Source organism: Corylus avellana, chromosome ca3 (genome assembly GCF_901000735.1).
Source record: "Corylus avellana chromosome ca3, CavTom2PMs-1.0".
Taxonomy (NCBI): Eukaryota; Viridiplantae; Streptophyta; class Magnoliopsida; order Fagales; family Betulaceae; genus Corylus; species Corylus avellana.
The window spans coordinates 15,190,298-15,215,801 of record NC_081543.1 but is presented as its reverse complement, the minus strand read 5'-3'; the positions used below and the strand labels follow the sequence as shown (position 1 = coordinate 15,215,801).

The window sequence follows — 25,504 nt, the reverse complement described above, 5'->3', positions numbered from 1 at the left end:
TATTTACCCATTCTTGAGCTATTAGAGTTTACATTTACAAGCAATTTCATGATAAATGAAGCAATATTGTGAAACTAATTCATTTGAGAATGGGTAAAGAAATATTGTGAAACTAATTCATTATTAACCCATTCTTGAGCTATTAGAGTGTGAATTTATAAGAATTGTGATAACTTTCTTTACCCATTCTTGCTCCTTTTTTTTACCCATTTCTTCAAATCACAATTCATGGATATTATTGAGTGATTGAGAGGCATTTAAGGTTTGCAAGGGTTTAGGAGAAACTCATACCTGAGAGAGCTACAAGAGAGTTGATGAACACGGGAGTGAGAGCTGGCAGTGAGAGAGGTGCGCCGGAAACAGCTGCCGGAGAGAGAGAAACTTGCGTGGAGTGAGTGAGAGAGAGAGAGAGCTCGAGAGAGAGGGAGGGAGAGAGTGAGAGTGAGCTCGAGAGAGTGAGAGAGTGAGATTGAGAGACAGCGTGAGAGTGAGAGTGAGAGTGAGAGTGAGAGACAGCTAGCGTGAGAGTGGGGAACTAAAAGTGGCGCGCGGGAGGTCTTCAGACAATAAACAGTGCCCAAAATTTTAGAACCCCCGCCACTTTCAGACAATTCTGAAATTCTTTTAGTTCAGCAAAATTTTAGACAGATACCACTTTTAGTTCAGCAAAATTTAGTTCACAAAAAAGCTATTGGTAAACTTTTTTGTGCAACTAAATATTTGGGGTATTTTATTTACAAAAAAAAAAAAGAAAAAAATATAAATAACTACAGTATCCTGTCAAACTATCAAATTGTATCAAAAAGTCTACTTATTTTGTTATATTTTTATAATACCCCTATTCTTTTAACAAAGTAAAATCAAATGTACGGTTACTTTAATACGATATGAAGAAATTTGTAATTTAGGTAAACTACAATGATTAATTATTTATTATTTCTTCCAAAAAACATTTAATAAAAATAACACACGGATATCCTACGTGAATCAATTCTATTGCAATTTACAAGATGATGCAAAAGCAATCCCGAATAAAAAAAAAAAAAAAAGATTAAAAAATAATATTTAATAAAATAAAGAATATGGAGTTGGTATTAAAAATGAGTAGCTAAAATATAGAATTGTGCTTTGACTAGGTAGAATACATCTTACTGCTGAAGATGCTCTTGAAAGTTCATTGTAGCAGTAATAGGAAAATCTTCTATTTTACAGTGTCTATTGGAGCAAGAAAAGTTAACAAAATAGCTAAATTTAACTAAAAAGCTAGTTTAAAAATACTACTGGAGATGCTCTAAATTTTAATATTTTTTAAAATGTGTGTGTGTGTGTTTTATTTTTTTGTTTTGGTTGTAATATAATATAAAATTAAGGTTTTAGTATTTTATATATTGAGATATTTTGTTATTGTTTTTAAATTTTTGTTAAAAAAAAAATAAAAAAATGGCCTGATACGTGGACAGTTGAATATTAGATTATGTTGGAGACAGATGCCCTGATTTGTCAATAAAGGGAAATTCAAAAAGAAAAGAAAAAATTGCACTAGAATTATAGAATGAGAGAAGTGAAAAAGAATAAAAAATGAAGTAAATAAATATGACACTAATTTGTATGTTTATTAGGATCGATCGGATCGAATGTTTGATCGATCAAAAATGAAGTAAATAAATTATAACACTAATAGGATATCCGTAAGATCAATCGAACTAATTCATTAGGATCGATCGGATGTTTGATCGATCATTTAATCATATCGCGATCAATCGAACTAATTCATTAGGATCGATCGGATGTTTGATCGATCATTTAATCATATCGCGATCAATCGAACTAATTCATTAGGATCGATCGGATGTTTGATCGATCATTTAATCATATCGCGATCAATCGAACTAATTCATTAGGATCGATCGGATGTTTGATCGATCATTTAATCATATACGATCAATCGAACTAATTCATTATGATTGATCGGATGTTTGATCGAACGATTGATCCTATCGCGATCAATCGAACTAATTCATTAGGATCGATCGGATGTTTGATCGAACGATTGATCTATCACGATCAATCGAACTAATTCATTAGGATCGATCGGATGTTTGATCGATCATTTAATCATATCGCGATCAATCGAACTAATTCATTAGGATCGATCGGATGTTTGATCGATCATTTAATCATATCGCGATCAATCGAACTAATTCATTAGGATCGACCGGATGTTTGATCGATCATTTAATCATATCGCGATCAATCGAACTAATTCATTAGGATCGACCGGATGTTTGATCGATCATTTAATCATATCGCGATCAATCGAACTAATTCATTATAGATCGATCGGATGTTTGATCGATCATTTAATCATGTCAAGTTTTATTGATTGTATCCCGATCAATTTAAGTAATGCACTAATATAATGGAAAATGCTTAGAGTTCAATTCAATGTTCGATCGAACATTTAATTTGTTTGAATTTTGTTCGATTATTTGATGTTATCACGATCGATCTTACGAATGCACTAGGTTGGACCAATTGGATGTCTAATCAAACATTCAATTTCAATTGTTTCAAGTTTGATCTCACATTTGATCATATCATAATCGAAGTTGTTGTACATTATGCAATAAAAATTTAAAAAAATAATAATTGCATAAAATATAAATATATATATATATGTATGTATGTATGGTGATTCTGTGATTGCGATCGATCGCACATTGGGTGCGATCGATCGCAATCACAGAATCAAACACGCGGATCCTTGGCCAAGTGCGATCGATCGCACTAGGTGTGCGATCGATCGCACTCGGACAGCACACCACGTGACCTATTTTAGGTCACTTTCCCCCCACCCCCACAAAAATTTCCTTCTCCCCACTGCGCCGTACACCTCTCCAACGCTTGGTCCACGCACCTCCGGCACAACTGATTCGTCCACCATTGCCAATCACTTCTACCACACAACCACCACACGGTTGTCTTCTCCGGCAACCATACCTGGTACTTTTCACCACCTCTAGTACTTTACACCCCATTCCCCATTCCCATCAACACCCCAACCACGAGCACCTTCACGAGATTTTTTTTTTTCTCATATTTCTGCAATTGTGGGTGTTCATCCACCCACATTGCTTTGTTGTGGTTGAGTTTGGATGTTTTTGCAGGGGGTTTTGAGCGAAGTTGTGTTGTTTTGCAATTTTGCCTATCTCTAGTGCACGCCAGGTGTTCGACAAAAGTCCCCAATCACGCTCATCATGCCAAGAACTCGAGCTTCGTCCTCCCGAGGGTCTGATACCCGAGCCACTTCTCCCCCGCCCACTTTTGAGGAACGGGAGCTGCTATTTGAGACCACTTTCGCCATTCGCGAAGACTTTGAAAATCTTGAGGGGACTCAATGGGCGGTCGCCGAGTTCAAGCGACGGGGGCTAAAGAAGCTTTTCAAGCCGGTCACCCCCACTGCTTACAGAAAATTGGTGATCGAGTTTTATGTCCACCTATATCATGACTGCAGGAACATAGCTGCCCTCTCTTCGAAAGTGCAAGGCAAAGCTATTGACATAACACGGGCCGACATTGCTGCTGCCCTTCAATGCAATGATGAGCAACCTCCAGAAGCCGCACAACTTGCTGACCAACCGGACAGCTTCTACGGAAATTATTGACGACATGTGGAAATTATTGACGACATGTGCGAAGGGATGTATGCCGATGCCCACCATAATGCCGCCAGCCGATCAAAGCTACCTCAGCGGCTTTGGTTTGTGGACTCCGTATTACACCGTAATGCGTTTCCCTTGGGGCACAAAAGTCAGAGGCGGGATCAATTTCTTCAAGCACTCTACGCCTTCCATAAAGGTGCTTGGTACTCCATTCCCGACATAATTTGGAGGCAAATTTACAAATTTTGGAATGGGGTGCATGTTGGAGGAGCGGGGTCCACACATTCATGGGGGTTGCCTTTCCCATACTTAATCTCCTACATCCTCCGGAAGAAAGGCGTCAAGGGTACCGCAGCTGATGAACCAGTCACTACTACTCCCACATTTGGCATTCGCCAATGGAACAAGAGCCTCTCCCACATGCCCCAGGTAGCTCCAGCACCAGCAGCTGCTGCGGAAGAGTATGAGGCCGAGCCAATGGCCGAAGATGAACCAATAGTTGATTCAGAGGCAGCTGAGGAGGAGGCCCCGAGAATTTTTCGTGAAGCACGAAACCGCTCAGTTAGTGAAGAAATAGCGGGCCTTCGGAGAGAGTTGGCTGGCCAAAGAAAGGAGGCTCGGAAAAATTACGAATCAATGGACAAACGCCTAAGCGCCTTAGAAGAATTGATGCAGTCCATTGTCAACCGGTTGCCACCACCATCTGCAGGAGCATCATCTTCTAGACAACAGTAAGCAGGGACTATCGTCTGGCTGAAGACATTAAACTTAGCGCTCATGGGAGGCACCCCATAGTTTACCCTTTTATTTTGTTTAGTATGTTTTAAGTTAATCTTTTTATTTGTCTTTAGTTTTGTTTCTTTTTACTTGCTTTTGTGTTTTCTTATGGGAATGACCCCGTATTTGCACATGACCGGTTTTTGAATTGCAAGGTATCAATATATTTTCACTTACAACTGAGAGGAATTATTTTACGGTTTAGATTTTATTTTGTTATATTTAACAGTGTAAAATCTTTCCATAAAGTATCAATATATTCATCATATAATATATATACACTATTAGATCTGTAAAATTTAATATGAATTATGAAATGAGAATTAACTCTTCAAATTAGTCCATATGTAACAACTAACCAAATGGCAAATATATACAATTTAAAATCTTTCTTTAGGAGGATGGAATCAACGGTGCATATTGTGTCACTTTATTTCAAAATTTTAAATAATGCAGTGATATATATATACACAATTTTAGTAGATGTTATTGGGCAGCAATAAAATATATATATATATTTGAGCTTTTCTGCATGGGTGCGGTCGATTGCAATAACAGAAAGTTGGAATCAAACTTTCTGTTACTGCGATCGCAATAACAGAAAGTTTGATACCAACATTCTGTTACTGCGATCGATCGCACACAATGTGCGATTGATCGCAGTAACAGAAAGTTTGATTCCAACTTTCTGTTATTGCGATCGGTCGCACCATGGTTACGATCGATCGCAGTAATCGAATATTGGATTTCAACATTCTGTTACTGCGATCGATCGCACATTGTGTGCGATCGATCGCAATAACAGATGGATTATTTTTTTTTATTTTACTACGGACTCTTTAGGGTCGACAAAAGTCGACCCTAATACATAAGCATTAGGGTCGACTTTTAAAGTCGACCCTAATGAGGTATCTTCAGCGTCCACTTGGAGTGGACGCTATTAGTGATCTATTTTTATTTTATTTTTTATTTTTTATTTACTACCGACTCTTTAGGGTCGACTTTTGTCGACCCTAATACATAAGCATTAGGGTCGACTTTTAGAGTCGACCCTAATGATGTATCTTCAGCGTCCACTTAGAGTGGACGCTATTAGTCATCTATTTTAATTTTTTTAACTTTTTTTTATTTTACTACGGACTCTTTAGGGTCGACTTTTGTCGACCCTAATACATACACATTAGGGTCGACTCATAGAGTCGACCCTAATGATGTATCTTCCACTTAGAGTGGACGCTATTAGTCATCTATTTTAATTTTTTTAACTTTTTTTTATTTTACTACGGACTCTTTAGGGTCGACTTTTGTAGACCCTAATAAATATACATTAGGGTCGACTCTTAGAGTCGACCCTAATGATGTATCTTCAGCGTCCACTCTAAGTGGACGCTATTAGTCATTTATTTTAATTTTTTTAACTTTTTTTTATTTTACTACGGACTCTTTAGGGTCGACTTTTGTCGACCCTAATACATACACATTAGGGTCGACTCTTAGAGTCGACCCTAATGATGTATCTTCAGCGTCCACTTAGAGTGGACGCTATTAGTCATCTATTTTAATTTTTTTAACTTTTTTTTATTTTACTACGGACTCTTTAGGGTCGACTTTTGTCGACCCTAATACATACGCATTAGGGTCGACTTTTAGAGTCGACCCTAATGATGTATCTTCAGCGTCCACTTAGAGTGGACGCTATTAGTCATCTATTTTAATTTTTTTAATTTTTTTTTATTTTACTACGGACTCTTTAGGGTCGACTTTTGTCGACCCTAATACATAAGCACTAAAAGTCGACCCTATTGAACTTTTTTGTGATTTTTTTTTTTGTTTTTTTTTGTTTTCCCAGCTTATAGCGTCCACTTAAGTGGACGCTATTTGTTAATTATTAGGGTCGACTATTATGGACCCTAAAAGTTTTTTTTTTGCCGCTTAAATTTTTCCCGCCCCTCGGATAATTCCCGCGCGTGTATTAGGGTCGACTTATTAGCGTCCACTATAAAGTGGACGCTAATAGTGCAATTTTCGACCCATTATTAGCGTCGGCTATTAGGTGGACGCTAATACTGAACTATTAGGGACGACTTTCAAAGTCGCCCCTAATAGTTGAGTATTAGGGGCGACTTTTTAGTCGCCCCTAATAAGTCGCCCCTAATGAACAACTTTCTTGTAGTGCACCGACCTATCCTATATGTTAATGCTGAGACAAACACTTTGAGTCTATATATCGGAAGAAAAATGTTTGACTCGCCTATCCATAACTAAAATAGTTATCCATGGAAGAAAATAAAGTGGAATAAGCAACGCTTCACCCAAAGAGCGTATAAATGAATGAGCATTTAGTACCGGAGTTGAAGTGCAATAGCAAATAGAGAGGAGTACAAGGAGGAGGAAGAGCTGGTGTCCAAGTAAATCATCAGGAGGAAGGAGGTAGAAAAGTATAAAGTTTGTTAGGAAAAAGGCTAGAGTGTTTGACGAAAGGAATACATCTTCATATTGGATTAGGGATGAATTAACTTTAGTACTAGTGCCAGCGTTGAAGCGGGCAGTGCAGTTGAAGTAGTGGTTGGCACCGGTAGCGTTGATCGGATTCAGGGCTGTGAAGTTGAAGTAGTGATTGGCACCGGTACCGTTGATTGGGGCTGTGCAGTTGAACTCATTGGGTTGCTTATCAGGGCTGAATGCTGCTTGGTAGGTGACAGTTATTAGCAGTGCAGCAACAACCAACAGGGTATTCCGCCTCTCCTCTGTTATAACTGTTTGCCGACGACGTATTCCTATGTAACACTTCTCATTAATTTGGTAGAAATTTTCAAATCCAAGTCTGACATGATGTTGTCGTAGCATAACTTTGAGAGGAGATATTAAGTAATATCCAAGTCTAGTTAAACGTCTGGGAGGATGTTCTCGTCGCATGAGCATATCACCGATCAGTCGGTTGTCCACGTTGGCCTGTGTTTGGCGTTCCAAGATGTTAAAGATCGTATCACCCTCTAAATTCTTGGCCTTCAAATCAACAAATCCTCTATCCAGTAACAACGACACTACCTGCAAGATGCAAAGACAAGTACTAAAAACCCAAATATTGCTAAACAAAATTTTAGCATTCCGACAAAAATAAAAGCAAATATATATCACACCGAAAGCTTAAGTAAAAATTCTGAAGACAATTTTTTGGAGATTGAATCATTTGGACAACATGATAGACCTCCACTATACCAACTCTAGAAAAAATGAGTGGAAAGGACTTGCCTCAGGTTGATTTTTTGATACTGCAACGTGCAACAGAGTGTTGTGTTCTTCATCCTTCCAATATAGTAGTTTCCTCTCCCACGATGAGGCATCTTTAAAGCAAGCTCGCTGAAGCCATCCTAGCAGGAGCCGAAAAGCTTCGATCTTGTCATATTTCAGGGCTACATGCAGGACATTCTCTCTTCGAATGGTCACATCTTCAAGAGACTTCGGGCAACCTTTAGAAAATTTGGTTAAAAGATCGAGGTTTCCAATTTGAGCTACGTAATGAAAAGGAGTCACACCCTCTCTTCCTTGAACACGAACAAGTTCGCTATCAATATCAAGTAGCCGGTCCACTACTTGTGTTAGGTTTCTTTGCAAATCAGGGCTTTTTTCAAGCTCATGGAGCTTTTGCAAAGCAAGGTGCATGGGGGTGAAGCCATTTTGATTAAGCTTCCTAGCAAATGAAAGTTTTAACTTCATGATTTCCATAGCAAACCTGGTGCGTCCCGTAGATGCGGCTATGTGTAAATGAGTCTCAACAAATGGAATGTCATCGATTCTGTCCAAAACATTTGCATCTTTTTGTATCAATTCGTACAAGGTATCAATGTTTCCTTGCTGAGCAGCATCCTTCAAACTCTGATCCATTAAAATTAAGAGGAGAGTGAAAATCAGACAACTAGAAAAGAAAAAGAAAAAATGCTTTAAGCAGTAAAATCTTGAAACTGATTACTAATACAGCTACTATAAGGAGATGAGGAGAGTTATTAGTTACTGGGCAAATGAGAACATTAGCTTGTCCTCCTTTTATAGGATTGGCTGGGAACGATGATGAATCTGATGACACTAATAGACCCTTTAAATAAAGAGTAAACCAGCAACTTGTTAGGTATCTCAAATGAAAAATGCTAGCTTACAAACAGTTTTATTAAAAATAATTTTATAAAGTGATGTGACATAATATATTAGATTTTTTAAAATTTGAATTTATCTCCACCACAATCAGCCACACCACTTTGTAAAAAAAAATTGTAAAACTTCTTGTAAATCCAACATTCCTCATCTCAAATAATGTAGTCTTATCAAAGCCACTTTTTAATGTGTTAATTTTTAAGTTTCAATATTTAGAACTTGTTTAAATTTTATAATTTAAAAATTTACAATCTCTTTAAAATTCTAAGAATTTTTAGAGGTTTTTTTTTTTTTTTGCCAGTGAATACTCGACTTGAATTAAATAAAGATATACCAAGAAAATCCAGTGTCGAGGATATGAATTAAATTAAAAAAAGACCAAGAAAATCCAGCGTCGAGGACTGGAATTAAATAAAGAAAGACCAAGAAAATCTTGCTTCGTCCTCCTTCCTTGTTCCGCAGTGTCGCTGATGCTGTCAACCAACCTCCTTCCTAATTGTACCATGGTGGTTGATAGTTGGCACGCGTGCTGCTTTGACCAAAGTTAGACTTTTGGATTAATTATATTCACTCACTTTAATTACCATTAAAATATATGATTTTAAGAGAAATGCTATTTAGCATTATTAAGTGTCCATTTCTTAATATTTTTATTTATGTGTCATATTTACATCTACTTGTGTTTTTTTAAAAAATGAAAAATGAAAAGCACCAAAAAAAAAAAAAAAACACACGCACACAAATTTTGATAGGAGATGGACGCTTTAAAATTCTGAATAGTATTTATATTTCATTCTAATAGTTTCCTACTTTCCTGTATAAGGTTCATACTAAAACACTTTCTACTTAGTTTTGATAGTGATAAAATTTTAGATATTTATATTCTCTCATATATATATATATATATATATATATATATATATATATATATAGTTACAGACATTTATATTGTAAAAAAGATTCAAGTCAATAAAAGCAAGATGTAGACCTCAAGACAATTTTTTTTTTTTTTTTTGTTGAGAAAAATTGATGATTATCATTAATAAATAGATCAGAAGGTGGAGCTAAAGACTCTATCAACAATCAAGAGATAGAGCTAATTGCTCCATCAAAACAACGCCACTAATACAATATGAAGTTTGATTCCTCCATATCCTATCACTGACATCAGTAGTAACCGCCTTTGCAAGCCGATGTACCGCATTGTTGTCTTTTCGGTGGACAAAACCACATTTCCATCGTGAGAATGTGTGTAAAATGCGCCATGTGTCCTCCAGTACTAAGTGTCCTCAACGGCTCCATGTACATGAGGTTGAGTTCACAGTTTCCACTACCTGTTTCGCATCGGCCTCCAAGAAAAGATGTTTTACACCAAGGTCTCTACAAAGACAAGCCGTATAGTATGATGCAAGGGCTAGGATTAGATACATTAAGACTTTTGGGGCTCCTTCCCCAAAAGTACATAAACATATATGGTATAAGAAAATGCTAAGTGCTCCTGAGGTGTCTTTCTAATCTTAGCTCTTATGTGAATATTACTTTCTAAAAATCAAGTGAGAGAAATAAAGCAATATATATATATATATATATATATATTTTGCTTTAAAAAAAAAATAATATACACCTAAATTAGAAGGACACCAAAAAAATATCAAAAAAGCACCTAGCAATCCCCAATATAATATACACCAATTCTTAAATTGTTTGCTCATATATAGATCGAAATGGGAAAAGAAAGAGCATGAATTGAAATATTAAATATTCTGATTTATGTTATATTTGTTATATGAAAACTCTATCATTTTAAATACGATGATTGTCCTGTCGCTGTCTCTCATTAAAAGTTATATCCCAAATCGATGGTAAAGGAAATATGGTATCTTAATATTCTAATAAAATGGTTTGAAAAAGTGTTTTGATATCATATAAAGATAACATTATTTTTATTTTAAAAAATATATATTTTATGTTTGAATTATTTATTTATTTTTCAAAAAAAAAGAGAAAGAAAACAACTACCATCATGCATGTATTCATCGTCAAACAATAGGTTGGTTGAAATTTGGGAGGCAAAATTATAATTTCACTTTTAATGGACAATTTTATCCCTCAAATGGAGAGATCCGTTTGCCTTCAGTTTGTCGAGTCTCTTGAGTCTTGACCTTCTTTTAATGCCTTGTGACATCACAAACGCTTTTTTCTCCATTTTTATATATAACGACTCCTGCTTTCATCTTTCTTTCCCCGAAGGTGATGAGTAATTCCGTTGCATAGCCAGTTAGAGAACACAAAAACTCGGAATAAATTATGTTTGTGAGGCTCCAAAAGAAAGAAAAAAAATAAATAAAAAACGTTATCTTTGAGACAATAATTCTTTTATTTAATTCTTCTGTTCAAACGTTTAATAATCTACGGACAATAATGGACTCAACTTGAGCATTACATTCAATGCTTTCAATAAAAAAATTGTGAGGAACGGTATATAAATTAACTTCTAGTTAGGGAGGGGTGAGTGATGAGAAATTTCGTTGCATATATAGAATACCTTGGACTTTGAATGCCCTCGGCGCTTTTTTCCTACTTCTTATGTTGACTCCTGTGTTCGATCATCTTTCTTTTTCTTAACGCAATTAAAAATTTCTTCCTTTGGGTTCTCTGTACAAGGAAATTGCAAACAAGTTTCTTGGCAAAGCCAAAGAAATAGATGAAAAAGGAAAAATAGAGTTTGGGCCATGTCTTTAGATTCTATTACTTCTGATATAAGCGCCAAATGTCGCACATTCGAGCCCCTTAACTCGCATATGTTAATTCCTTATCATTGTTATTTGTTTGATTTTGTGTTGTTTTATTGTTTTCAGGTTTTAAATAAAGATGCAATTAATTTAATTGATTTTGGGCTTAAAAGCACACTTTGAGAAGACCTAGAGGATATGATTAAGCTTAACCAATCATAATAAAGGGACTATATGATGTGGTTGAGTTTAATCAAATAAAGGAAATGATTAAATTAGAATTTCTCTAATTTGAATCAAAATCGGGTTGGATTCAAATTTGAATTCTGCACGCGTCTCAGTATTTTGATCATAACTTTCTGCTCAAATATCAGATTGAGGTGATTCTAGTGACATTGGAAAGCTAAGTCAAAGTACTACAAATCATTGTGAAATTATAATTTTCCTAATTCGGAGGTTTGCGATGCCAAAACTGTCCCGCAATAAAAGAAGGCAAATTTGGACGAATCTTATTCCGATTTGTACTATAATTGCTTCCTAATTTGACTAGGAGAGTGAATTACAATTTCTCTGGGTTTCCTATGGCTTCTAGGACTTGTTTGCTCCCTATAAATAGGCCTTAAAGTTCAAGAGAAAATGTGTGCTTAGTTTTTGATACAAAAATCTTCTTGGAGGCTTAGTGAAGTCATGAGTGGCTAAACCCTTTCGTGAGGTGTTGATGTAACCATATCCAAGCACAATGGTTTGATTGTATTTAATTTCTAGATTTTCAGTTTATGTATGTTGATTGTATAACTATGAGAATTGCTACCTTTTGATTATGTTCTTAATTATTAAATGCAATTGTTCTTAAATTTCAAAATCAATATTTGTGAAATTCTTCTCTTGTCTTACTACATTTGTTGATCTCAAATCATTCTTATTTTATGTGATTATGAGGATGATGGTTATACAATAGGTTTAATTGACATATGATCAATAGGATTTGATAAGTCATGCCTAGGGAAGACGGATTGTACTACATCCTAGTTTAGTCTAATTTAGGTAGACACTCCGTGTCAACTGAAGATGGGTTACACTTATTCATTGATTGTATATATCATGTTGAAGAATTTGATAATTTATACCTAGGAAAGATGGGTTGTACCGCATCTTAGTGGTTAGGTGGACGATCCGTGCCAACCGAAGATAGATTATGCTTATTATTTAATAAGGTAGTTTTTTGTTTATTTATAACATGCATAGAATGAATTTCTGGATTAAATCTGATTAACCATTGTTGTGTAGATAGAGATGAAGTCAATACCCTACAGTTTCTCTTATATTTAATTCTCTTTTAATTTCATACACTTTAGTTACAAACCAAATCAATTGCCCTTTACATTAGAGTAATGCTATGTACCATCTTTTTTATCCTCCTAAAGCTGATGTGGCTTTTAAAATCACCATTAAATTTTAGATGAATCATATTTGAATTTTGATCCAATAGTGATTTTGAAAGCCACATCAACTTTAAGAGGATTTTAGGAGGATAAAAAAATGGTACCTAGCATTACTCTTTACATTAAGTTAATTTTAATTCTCATATTTGATAACAAAACCCCTGCAGTCATTGAGGTTCGACATCCATTCTTTAGCCTATCCTACAAGGATTCGTCCTATTACGAGTGGTTATTTTTATTATTGATATTTTTGGACACAAAAATACCACATCATATATATATATATATATATATATATATATATATATATTGTCAAATCTCTCTCAGGAGTGTCTTAATATTGCGACATGTGGTGTGAACCCTTTTTATTTTAATGCTAAACCGGTTTTTTAAAGCATAATTTGTGAATTGGTTTTTTAAGAGTGAACTGGTTTTTACTTAAAAAATTGGTCATTAAATTAGCGTAGTTAATGTCGTTTAATTATATTTCAAGAGTTTTCCATATATAAATTATTTCATAAATTAACTATTATCAATGTCCAAATGAAACAAATAATACAAATCAAAGCATATATCATATATAATAGCCAAAGGACATAAAATAAAATAGAAAAATCTTCCAACCCATAAGGGAAGGGTTGGCGAATAATTCCTCCAATAAGGACAGGAAACGGGACCATAAGAACAAAAACACATAAAAAATAAAAAAAAATAAAAAATACTACTATAATAGGAAAGAACTATCTTTTTTTTGCATACTTCTTGCGGTACCAATGAAGCCTTGAAAGCCAATATTGTCCATGAATTAAACACGTAAACAATGTGCATTACACACAAAAACACACTACTCTACACAATTAATTCTTTGAATTCAATGCAAAATTTCCGGAAGAAAGAATAATCAATTTGGAATAAATAATAGTATATAAATTAAGGGGATAAATGCAAAATTGATCTCTATGGTTGGCCTAATTTACAAATCACTCATTGTGATTTAAAAAATAATTTATAGGTCCCTAGGGTAGGCCAAAATAACATTTTACTCTCTGAACTCATTTTCCGTTAAATGACTTAACGGAAGCTGTTACATTGCCACATCACACCCAATAAAAATAAGACACGTTTTTTTTTTTTTTTTAATGCTTTTAAAAATGAAAAATAAGCTTTTCCACGTCAAATTAAATAAACATAATCCCTCTATCTCCCCTGTGCCGCCATTTTCTTCATCTTCTCCAATGATTCTTGCCGTCATCTTCATCTGCGTCTGAGATTTGGGCATCTTCATTTTTTGGCAGTACTTTCTATGAAACAATCTCTCCCTCTGTGTGTGTCTGGTTTCTTTGTTTTTGTTATATGGCAAGTACTTTCTAGTTTGTGTTAAATAGATGTTGGAAGATTGTGGCTTTAAAAAGCAAATATAGGTTTATCTTTTAAAAAGTGATCTCTTTTTTGAGATTTGCAATTGTTTTTTTCTTTTGTGGGGCTTATTTTGTCCTTTAGTGTGCATGTGTAAGATGGTGCTTGTGCTTGTAGGAATATTCATGTGTGGATGTAAGTCTTAACGAAAAACGCGGATGAAGACGACAATAAGAATCGTTGGGGAAAATGAAGACGACGGCGGCACAGGGGATATAGAGGGATTATGTTTATTTAATTTGACGTAAAATGTGTGTTGGAGCCTCAAAATGACACGAAAAAACTTATTTTTCATTTTTTAAAAGCATAAATAAAAAATAACACGTGTCTTATTTTTATTGGGTGTGATGTGGCAATGTAACAGTTTTCGTTAAGTCATTTAATGGAAAATGCGTTCATAAAATAAAATGTTATTTTGGCCTACCTTAGGGACCTATAAATTATTTTTTAAACCACAAGGAGTGATTTGTAAATTAGGCTAACCACAAGAACCAATTTTGCATTTATTCCTAAATTAAAACATAAAATAAAGACAAAACCCATAAGGGAAGAACAGAACCACATACAATAAAATAGAAAAATGAAAAATGAAAAATATTGATATAATAGAAGAATTGTCTATTTTTCTTTATATTTTTTCCGGTTTGAATGAAACCTTAAAAGCGAATATCATCTATCAATTAAGCACCTAAACAATGTGCATTATGCACCAAAAAAAAAAAAAAAACCCTCACTAAATAACAACGTAAACTAAAAGAAAATAGTACACAAGAATAATCAATTTGAATAAAAAATAATGGGGAAACTTTACTTAAGACCCCCGAACTTCCACCCGTTTTGAAATACCCCCCAAACTTCAAAATATCTCAATTTAGTCCCCTAAACTTTCAATTGCTCTCAATTTGAACCTCTCCGTCAATTTTAGCCGTTAAAAATACAAAAAAGACCAAAATATCCCTATTTTTTGTTTTTTTAAAAATAAAAAAACGTTTTGGAAGTTGAAATTTTATACAAAAGTCAAGGGTATAAACATCATGTAATGTTTAAAATCTAATGGAGGGGTCCATATTGAAAGCAATTGAATGTTCAAGGGACTAAATGGAGAGATTTTAAAGTTTATGGGGGTTTATCAAATCAGGTGAAAGTTCAGGGGTTTTCAATGAAGTTTCTCCAAAAATAATATATAAGGATACAAAACAAAAAAATAAAAAATACTAATATAATAGGAAAAAATTGTCTTTTCTGTATACTTTTTTCCATTATAGTTTTTTTTTGTTTTTTTCTCGTGGTATTTTCCTACGGGAAATGCTAGGTGTTCTTCTAGTGTTCTCCTGGTTTCCTCCCAACTATGATGTGGCTTTTAAAATTACCAATAGATTAAAAGTCAATAACGATAATCTCAAATTTAATAATAATTTTAAAAGCTACATTATAGTTGAGAGGACACGAGGAGAACACTAAAAGAACACTTAACATTTCCATTTTCCTGCCCACTCCATAATAGAGATCAAGACCAAGACCCATTGAGCATTAAATATCTCTTTTATACATGAATTTGTCACGATTGCATAGCTAATACCCAAATGCTTGAGCCATATATTAACAGGGAAAACAATACTTGCACCATTGTTCATCATATCCCTTAACTCACAATTCAGAATAACCCATATAATCTTTATAGGGTACTAAGAAAGATTAATAGTGATGAATCCAAAAGAATTAATAAAAACCTGAATAGTAATATATTAATAGGGAAAAAAAATATTTGCCCAGGTTAGACTGCTTGAGCCTGTTATGTGCTCAAGAATCTGAACACGTAACAGGTTTGTGAATTGGAAATTTACCAGGATCGTTCTTCTTTAACCTCCCTATTGTGGGAAAATCAAGAAGAAAACAATTCTAGCGGTAGGATTTTCGAGGAATCCTGGACCTCCTTTGGTTGAGCAATTAGAGAAGCTCTCAAACTCCAACAAACACAAGGTTTGAATAAATTGTTGATTGATTTCTCAGTCCATAATAATGCAGTATTTAAAGGAACATAATACTTATAAAATAGAGTCCCAATAGGACTTCTATTCAACTCCTAAAGATAAACATAAACCTAATCTAATTTAAGTAATAAAAAATAAAGTAATTCTAATAGAAAACAAACACTGGAAAAAACATAGTTACTGCAACAACAATACTATGTATTGTTCACGCCTCTCTAGCCCTTCAACTTCTAAGTGGTCTCCAACTCCACACGTAACACTCCATCCACCTTAGGATTGTCCTTGTCCTCAAGGACAAAAGACGAAAAACGTTGTTGAATGTCATCCAAGATCTCTCATGTTGCATCAGCCGGAGAAAGATCCTCCCAATGGATTAAAACCTCAACAATGCCCTTTTTGGTTCGATATTCCAATGCAGTCCTCGGCCGTGGCAGCATATCCCCAACCACATTATCAACATAAGGCAACTTCTCTTGCACCTGGACAGCCATGCCCAATCTTTGCTTCAACAAGGATACATGGAAAACCAGGTGTATTTTGGATCCTGATGGTAAAGCTAGTTTGTAAGACAAAGCCCCAATTTTCTCCACAATCTGATACGGCCCATAGAATCTGGGGGATAATTTCAAGTTCCTCCGCATTTGAACCGACATTTGCCTGTATGGTTGTAGGCGTAGATAAACCCAATCTCCCACCTTGAACTCCCTCTCTTGGCGGTGTTGATCATAAACCTTCTTCATCCGCGCTTGTGCCTCCTTCAAATGCTCCTGAGCTCCTTTAACCATCTCATCTCTGTCCATTAGTAATTTTTCCATGGCTGCCACCCTAGAAGTACCCGGCACATATGTTAATAAATTAGGTGGCTCTCTTCCATAAACAACTTGGAAAGGAGTGCATCTCAATGATGAGTGATAGCTAGTGTTGTAGCAGAATTCCACCCATGGTAACCACCGAACCCAATCACTAGGTTTTGAGCTAGTGAAACACCGTAAATACATTTCAATGGTGCAATTTACTACTTCTGTTTGACCGTCCGTTTGAGGATGGTAAGCCGAGGTGAAATTAAATTGTACTCCATTCAAGCAGAAGAGTTCTTTCCAAAAAAATACTTGTAAAGTCTGGATCACGGTCACACACTATAGTCTTGGGAATCCCATGTAGCTTGAAAACATTATCAAAGAAAGCTTGTGCGACAACAGGGGCTGTATAACGATGACTGAGTGGGGTGAAATGTCCATACTTTGATAACTTGTCAACCACCACAAAGATGGTTGTTTTCCCCTTTGACATTGGTAAGCCGTCTATGAAATCCATAGAGATATCGGCCCAAATTACCTCCGGAATAGGCAAAGGCTGCAACAAACCATTTGGTTGGGTTGTCTCGATTTTATGATGTTGGCACACATCACAATTTTGTATAAAAACCCGAATATGACCCCTCATTCCTGCCCAATAAAAAAACGGTTCGTACTCTATGCAATGTTTTGTGGAAACCCTCGTGAGTGCTTGAATGGTACTCCTTGATGATGGTGGGGAACAGAGGAGAATTTTCATCAATATATATTCTGTTTTTGAAGTATATCAACCCACCTTTGTAATCCCATGGCCAGATCGCCTCCCCATCTTGAATTTTTTTTACTAACTCTTGCATCTGTGGATTAGCCACAACTTCTTCTTGTATAGGCTTCAACCAATGAGGCATAGGGTGTGAAAGTGCTTTCAATTCCCCGCAATCCGTCCTCCTAGGTAGTGCATTTGCTACGGCATTGTCCACGCCTTTCTTATACTCGATTTTGAAATCATAGCCCAATAATTTAACTAACCATTTCTGTTGTGCAGTAGTAGTAATTGCTTGTTGCCACAAGTATTGCAAACTTTGGTGATCTGTGCAGACAATGAAGCGGTTACCCAGCAGATATGGTCTCCATCTCTACGCTGCTGTGACCAATGCAAGCATCTCCTTCTCATATGTGGATAGTTGTAGGTTTCATCCTTGTAAGGCTTGGCTGAAATACACAATGGGACGCCTCTCTTGCATTAGAACAGCCCCTATACCTTCCCCCGATGCATCACACTCCACAATGAAATCCTTGGAGAAGTCCGGCAATGCTAGGACAGGGGCTTGGGTCATAGCCTTCTTTAATTCATGAAAAGCATGCTCAGCTAGTGATGACCATCCAAATGCATCTTTTTTTAGTAGTTGAGTAAGAGGTCTTGCTATTTCCCTATACTTTCGAACAAATTTTCTGTAGTACCCTGTCAAACCAAGGAACCCCTTCAAGGCTTTTATGGTTTTTGGAATAGGCCAACACAACATAGCCTCTATTTTCTCCAGATCCATTGACACCCCCATTCGACTAATAACATGACCCAAATAATTTACTTCTTCTAACCCAAACTGACATTTTTCCCTTTTGACAAATAGCTTGTGTTGTAGGAATTTGGAGAAGACGTCATTCATGAGCACTTGGAATGATGACGGTGTGTTGGTGAGGCCGAACGGTATAACGAGGAATTCGTAGTGCCCTTCGTGAGTTCGGAATGCTGTTTTTTCTATATCTTCCGAGTGCACTCGGATTTTGTGATAACCAGACCGCAAATCTAGTTTAGAGAAGAATTTGGCACCATGCAACTCATCCAGAAGCTTGTCAATCATAGGTATGGGAAATTTGTCCTTGATGGTGATGTTGTTGAGTGCGTGATAATCGACGCACATACGCCAAGATCCATCATGTTTCTTCACCAATAAGACCGGGGATGAATAAGGGTTGGTGCTAGAGTGAATAACCCCCGATTCTAGGAGTCCTGAAACTATTTTCTCAATTTCAGTTTTCTGATAATGTGGGTAACGATAAGGACGAACACTAACTGGGCCAGTCCCGGGCTTGAGAGGAATACGATGGTCCTGAATTCTTTTGGGAGGTAAGCCTTGAGACTCCACAAAAATTTTTGAAAATCTATCTAATAATTGCAGCAATTTTGGATTTGTTGAGCTAAGACCCGGTTGTGACATGCCTAGGTTGATAGAGAACAAAATAAATCCTAGTTGTTGATTTTGAACCCCCTGCCAAATCTCCTTAGAGTCCACAATTTTATTTCTTGGCACTGATAGACCCCATAACTCTACTTCCTTCCCCTTCCATGTAAATTTCATGTGCAATTTTGCAAAATCCTATAAAATTGGTCCCAATACCTGTAACCATTGTGCCCCCAACACAGCCTCACAACCCTCCATGGGTAATAAGAAAAAATCTATCACAAATTTAGCCCCATTTAGACATACCTGAACTCCATAGCAACACCCTTCACTGCGAATTCTTTTCCCATTAGCTACTGCCACTTCAAAATATTCAGCCATCTTTATGTGCAGCCCCAATCGCCTAGCAGGGCAGGTGCTCATGAAATTGTGAGTTGAGCCCGTATCCACCAACAACATAGCCCCCCCTTCTTTGCATCGTCCACACACTCGCATCGTCTGAGGAGTTTAGACGCCTGCCAAGGCGTTGAGTGAAATTTCTACATCTTCCGCTTCGCCGGGTCTGGGTTCCTGATTTTCCTCTGCCCAATCATCTCTCCTTTCTTCCTCGTCCTCCGGATAAATGCCTTCGATCAAGAACAATTTCATGCAACGATGACCCGGTCGAAATCTCTCATCACAATTGAAGCACAACCCCTTTTCTCGTCTCTCTTTCATCTCTGTTTCGTTGAGTCGCTTGGTGGGTATGCTATTGTTGCGGAAAGGAGATGAAGCTTGTGGTTGAGAAGGATTTTGTGGTGCAGATGGCTTTGGTTTATAGTCAAAAGGAGATTTTCTTTGGGCCAATACACGTGCCTCAAAGAGGCGGGCCAACCCGATAGCTTCAGTCAAAGTTGTTGGCCTGGCAGCTTGCACTTTTGTCCGAATGGTCACCTTTAACCCACTAACAAAACATCCGACTTGATGCACTGGAGACAATTTGCCCACTCTGCTGAGTAACTTCTCAAATTGAGACTGATAATCTTTAACGCTTCCAACTTGTCGCAATTTTGAGAGATCTCCATAGAAATCTTCAAATTGTGTAGGCCCAAATCTAACATGCAGTCCTTCCTTCAGAATTTTCCACGAGACTTCGTCGATATCTTGTTTGAATATTTGGTACCATAATTGTGCCTCTCCCTCCAGATGATAAGCAGTTAATAGTACCTTATTTTCTTCTTCCGTTTGCTGAAAGCCAAAGTACTGCTCGACTCTACAAATCCAACTGGTTGGATCTTCAATCCCGTCATAGCGTGGGAACTCCAACTTGGTCAATTTTGTATTGACCGACCCTTGTGCATAACCCCCAATCCCCTTATTTTTGCTCGATTTAGAGACAGATGCATCACCATCACCTTTCTTTACTACCAGTTGCTGGATTTGAGCACTCACACCTTCAATTAATTCCTGGAGCTCACGTTTAATGGACCCAACTTCAGACTCTAGCCGATCAAAACGTTGGTCTGACAAACCTGGCTCTGATACCACTTTGTTACGTGCTCGAGAATCTGAACGCGTAACAGGTTTGTGAACTGGAAATTTACCAGGATTGTTATTCCTTAACCTCCCTATTGTGGGGAAATCAAGAAGAAAACAATTCTAGCGGTAGGATTTTCGAGGAATCTTGGACCTCATTTGGTAGAGCAATTATAGAAGCTCTCAAACTCCCACAAACACAAGGTTTGAATAAATTGTTGATTGATTTCTCATTCCATAATAATACAGTATTTAAAGGAACATAATACCTATAAAATAGAGTGCCAATAGGACTTCTATTCAACTCCTAAAGATAAACATAAAACTAATCTAATTTAAGTAATCAAACATAAAGTAATTCTAATAGAAAACAAATACTGGAAAAAACATAGTTACTGCAACAACAATACTCTATATTGTTCACGCCTCTCTAGCCCTTCAACTTCTAAGTGGTCTCCAACTCCACACGTAACAGAGCCATATAATATACTTATTCATCAGTGGCGACTCCGTTGTTGTCCTAATGTCACCACTAATGATCTTTTTTAATTTTTCTCATGTCAATAGCGGTGACGTTAGAGTCATTCTTATGGACCACTTATTAGCGGCGACTCTGAGAGACGTCACTGTTGTCCACTAAATAGTGACGACATTAAGTCGTCGCTAATAATCTTTTTTAATTTTTCTCATGTCAATAGCAGCAACACCAGAGTCGCCGCTATTGACCCCTCATTAGCTGCGACTCTGAGAGTCACCACTATTGTCCATTAAATAGTGGTGACATTAAGTCGCCGCTAATGATCTTTTTTCATTTTTCTCATGTCAATAGCGGCAACACCAGAGTTGCCGCTATTGACCCCTCATCAGCGTCGCCGTTGTTGAGTGGACAACAGCGGCGACTAATGTCACTGCTATTGGGGTCGTTGCTAAATACCATTATATATATAGCGAAGTCGCAGCTAAACATTTGGTCGCTAATGACCATTTTTATTGTAGTGTGAACTAAAAACCACTTTAGACTATAATTCTCAAATAACAACTTAGACTATAATTACCAAATAACAATTAAGAAATATTGTAGTTTGCAATCAAATAACTAAAATTTCTTATAAACACATTTCATAACAGAAAAATAATTTAAAACTAACATCAAAAAGTACAACCTTGATTGGTAATCTGGGTAGTTTTGCTATTGTTATGCGTGCCTTGCACTTCACCAAGAAAGTTATGGTGGGACCCAACCAGTTTTTTGGTTTATCTACAAGCTTGTCTTGTACTTGGATTCCTTCTCCTATTAGGAGTTAGAATTCTTGTCCCACACGTATTGGTTTTTCCTCTTGGCTCTTGGAAATCTCTTATGTACATGTTGTATTGGGTCTTTGGAAGCACCGACTTTGTCTAGTATATAAAGGCATGGGCTCTTTGTGTTTTTGTGTGCCAAAAGCAATTGAGAGAAAGAAGAAGGTGAGAGCAAGAAAAAGAGAGAGTTTGTTTTTCCTTTTTTTGTTATTATTCTCCTTTGGGCAAAGTGAGAATTTGGTGTATTTGGGGCTTTGGGTTTGAGTAGTTTTCTCACCTGTTACTCTCTTGTACTCATCTTTTGATAGTGAATTTTTTCCGGGTCGTCTCCGCCAGTGGATGTAGGCTTGTTAAGCCGAACCACTTAAATCTTTGTGTCATGTGTGATTTGATTGCCTAATCTTTGTTATTCCGCATTCTTCTTATTTTTCGCATCTCACGGGTCTTGGGAAATAAGATTAATTTCCTAACAACTGGTATCAGAGCTGTTGGTTCGAGTGGGAGCGATGGCAGGTGAAGAAGGAAAGATGGGAATCGAGAAATTCGACGGCAAAGATTTTGGGTATTGGAAGGTATAGATTGAAGATATTCTTTATGGGAAGGATCTTCATCAACCTCTTCTGGAAGAACAACCCGACGACATGTATGATAGCGAGTGGGCTCTGCTTGATCGTAAAGCCCTAGCAGTTATCAGGTTATCTCTGTCAAAATCAGTTGCACACAACTTTGTAAAAGAAAAGACCACAGCAGGTCTAATGAAGGCTTTGTCAAGCATGTACGAGAAGCCGTCGGCTAACAACAAGGTGCATCTGATGAAGAAATTGTTCAACCTAAAGATGGCGGAAGGAGCTTCTGTAGCACATCATCTCAATGAGTTCAACACCATCACAAATCAATTGTCCTCACTGGAAATTAATTTTGATGATGAAGTTCGTGTGTTGATCGTCTTGGCATCTTTGCCAAATAGCTGGGAAGCAGTGAGGATGGCTGTGAGTAACTCTGTAGGAAAGAGTAAACTGAGCTATGAAGACGTCAGGGATTTGATTCTCAGTGAAGAGGTTCGCAGAAGAGATGCGGGTGAAGCCTCTTGTTCTGGTGCTGCTTTAAACCTCGAGACTCGGGGCAGAAGACAAGACAGAAACTTTGTGAGGGGTAGATCTAAGTCCAGGAAGGGTAGGAGCAAATCCAGGTTTGGACGACAACCTGAGTGTTGGAACTGTGGCAAGATAGGCCACTTCAAGAAGAACTGCAGAGAACTGAAGAAGAAAACCGAAAATGACGCCGCAAATGCCGTGGTAACAGAAGAAGTGCACGATGCCCTACTTCTATCTGTTGACAGTCCTCTTGATTCTTGGGTCTTGGACTCAGGAGCTTCTTTTCACACTACACCGATCCGTGAAGTTCTTGAAAATTATGTGGCTGGAGATTTTGGAAAGGTGTACTTGGCTGACGGAACGGCGCTGGATGTTGTGGGTCTAGGCGATATTCGCATTAGAGTTCACAGTGACTCGGTATGGAAGCTGCAAAGTGTCAGGCATATCCCAGAACTGAAAAAGAACCTGATTTCAGTAGGACAGCTTGATGACGAAGGGCATTCAATTCATTTCCACGGTGGAAAGTGGAAGGTCAGCAAGGGAGTCAGGATTTTGGCTCATGGTCATAAGACGGGTACTCTCTATATGACGACGAACAGCAGAGATACAATTGCTGTTGCAGATACGGGTGCTAACTCAAAATTATGGCACCTAAGGCTTGGGCACATGAGCGAGAAAGGGATGAAGGTACTTTTGTCAAAGGGGAAACTACCGGAGCTGAAGTCAGTTAAGTCTGATTTGTGTGAAGGCTGCATCCTAGGAAAGCAGAAGAAGGTGAGTTTCGCGAAGGTTGGCAGAACACCAAAGCCGGGAAAGCTGGAGTTGGTACACACAGATTTGTGAGGTCCCGCACCAGTGGCATCTCTTGGAGGCTCGCGGTATTATATCACATTTATTGATGACTCAAGCAGGAAGGTATGGGTTTACTTCTTAAAGCTTAAATCTGATGTATTTGAAGTTTTTAAGAAGTGGAAGGTCATGGTAGAAACAGAAACTGGTATGAAATTGAAATGTCTAAGATCAGACAATGGGGGAGAATACGAAGACGGGGGTTTCAAACAGTTTTGTGCAATGAATGGGATTAGAATGGAAAAGACTATCCCAGGGACACCACAACAGAATGGCGTGGCTGAGCGCATGAACAGGACCCTCAATGAGCGTGCAAGAAGTATGAGGTTGCATGCTGGACTACCGAAAACTTTCTGGGCGGATGCAGTAAGCACTGCTGCTTACTTGATAAACAGAGGACCATCAGTTCCTTTGGGCCGCAGACTACTTGAAGAAGTTTGGAGTGGAAAGGAGGTAAATCTTTCTCACTTGAAAGTTTTTGGTTGTGTTTCGTATGTCTATATTGAATCTGATGCTCGTAGCAAGCTAGATGCTAAGTCTAGAAAATGTTATTTCATTGGCTATGGGGATGAGGCATTCGGGTATAGGTTTTGGGATGATCAAAATCGGAAGATCATTAGAAGTAGAAATGTTACTTTTAATAAAATGGCTGTGTATAAGAATAATTTAAGTGCAGAACCAGTAAGTACAGAGTCAGAGGCTGGGAAGCCTGAATTTATCAACCTAGATGGAATTTCTAAAGGTGCAGCTCAGAGAAGGAATTCAGAAGTTGATAAGGATTCAGAAACTGAAGATGGTCTAGAAGTTGAAGAAACAGTAGATCAAGAGACTGAACAGGGTACACCAACAGTGGCTGTCCGTAGATCTACTAGAACCATTAGATCTCCACAGCGTTTTTCACCCTCCCTATTTCATATTTTGTTGACGGATGGTGGTGAGCCAGAGACGTTTGTTGAAGCCTTGGAGGTTGAAGATTCAATCAAGTGGGAGTTAGCCATGAAGGATGAGATGGATTCATTATTGACTAACCAGACCTGGGAGCTGACTGAGTTGCCAGCAGGTAAAAAGGCTTTACACAACAAATGGGTGTTCAGAATAAAGGGTGAACATGATGGTAGCAAACGCTACAAGGCAAGATTAGTAGTCAAGGGATTCCAGCAGAAAGAAGGAATTGACTACACAGACATATTCTCTCCGGTGGTGAAGATGACAACCATCAGAATTGTGCTGAGCATTGTGGCGGCGGAGAACTTACATCTAGAGCAGCTAGATGTGAAGACAGCGTTCCTTCATGGTGAGTTAGAGGAAGAAATTTATATGCAGCAGCCACAGGGATTTGCAATGCAGGGGAAGGAGAGTTTAGTGTGCAAACTGAGAAAAAGCTTGTATGGTCTGAAACAAGCTCCAAGACAATGGTACAAGAAGTTTGACAGTTTCATGTGCAGTACTGGGTTCACAAGATCCAATGCAGATCATTGCTGCTATGTCAAGAGTCTTAAGAACTCTTACATTATTCTACTTTTGTACGTAGATGATATGCTCATTGCAGGGGCCAGTATGGAAGACATCAACAAGTTGAAGAACCAGCTATCAAAGCAGTT

The 25,504-nt window shown here is 37.3% G+C and overlaps 1 protein-coding gene across 1 annotated transcript; it reads right to left on the bottom strand.

Moving 5' to 3' along the window:
* Window positions 1–6,659: 6,659 nt before the first annotated feature.
* Window positions 6,660–8,324, bottom strand: LOC132174166 (ankyrin repeat-containing protein BDA1-like). The gene is made up of 2 exons (XM_059585859.1): window positions 7,692–8,324; window positions 6,660–7,487 (listed from the first exon to the last, which is right to left on the bottom strand). Exons 1-2 carry the CDS (start codon window positions 8,322–8,324, stop codon window positions 6,660–6,662), a joined length of 1,461 nt encoding a protein of 486 aa, XP_059441842.1.
* Between the last annotated feature and the right edge of the window lie 17,180 nt (window positions 8,325–25,504).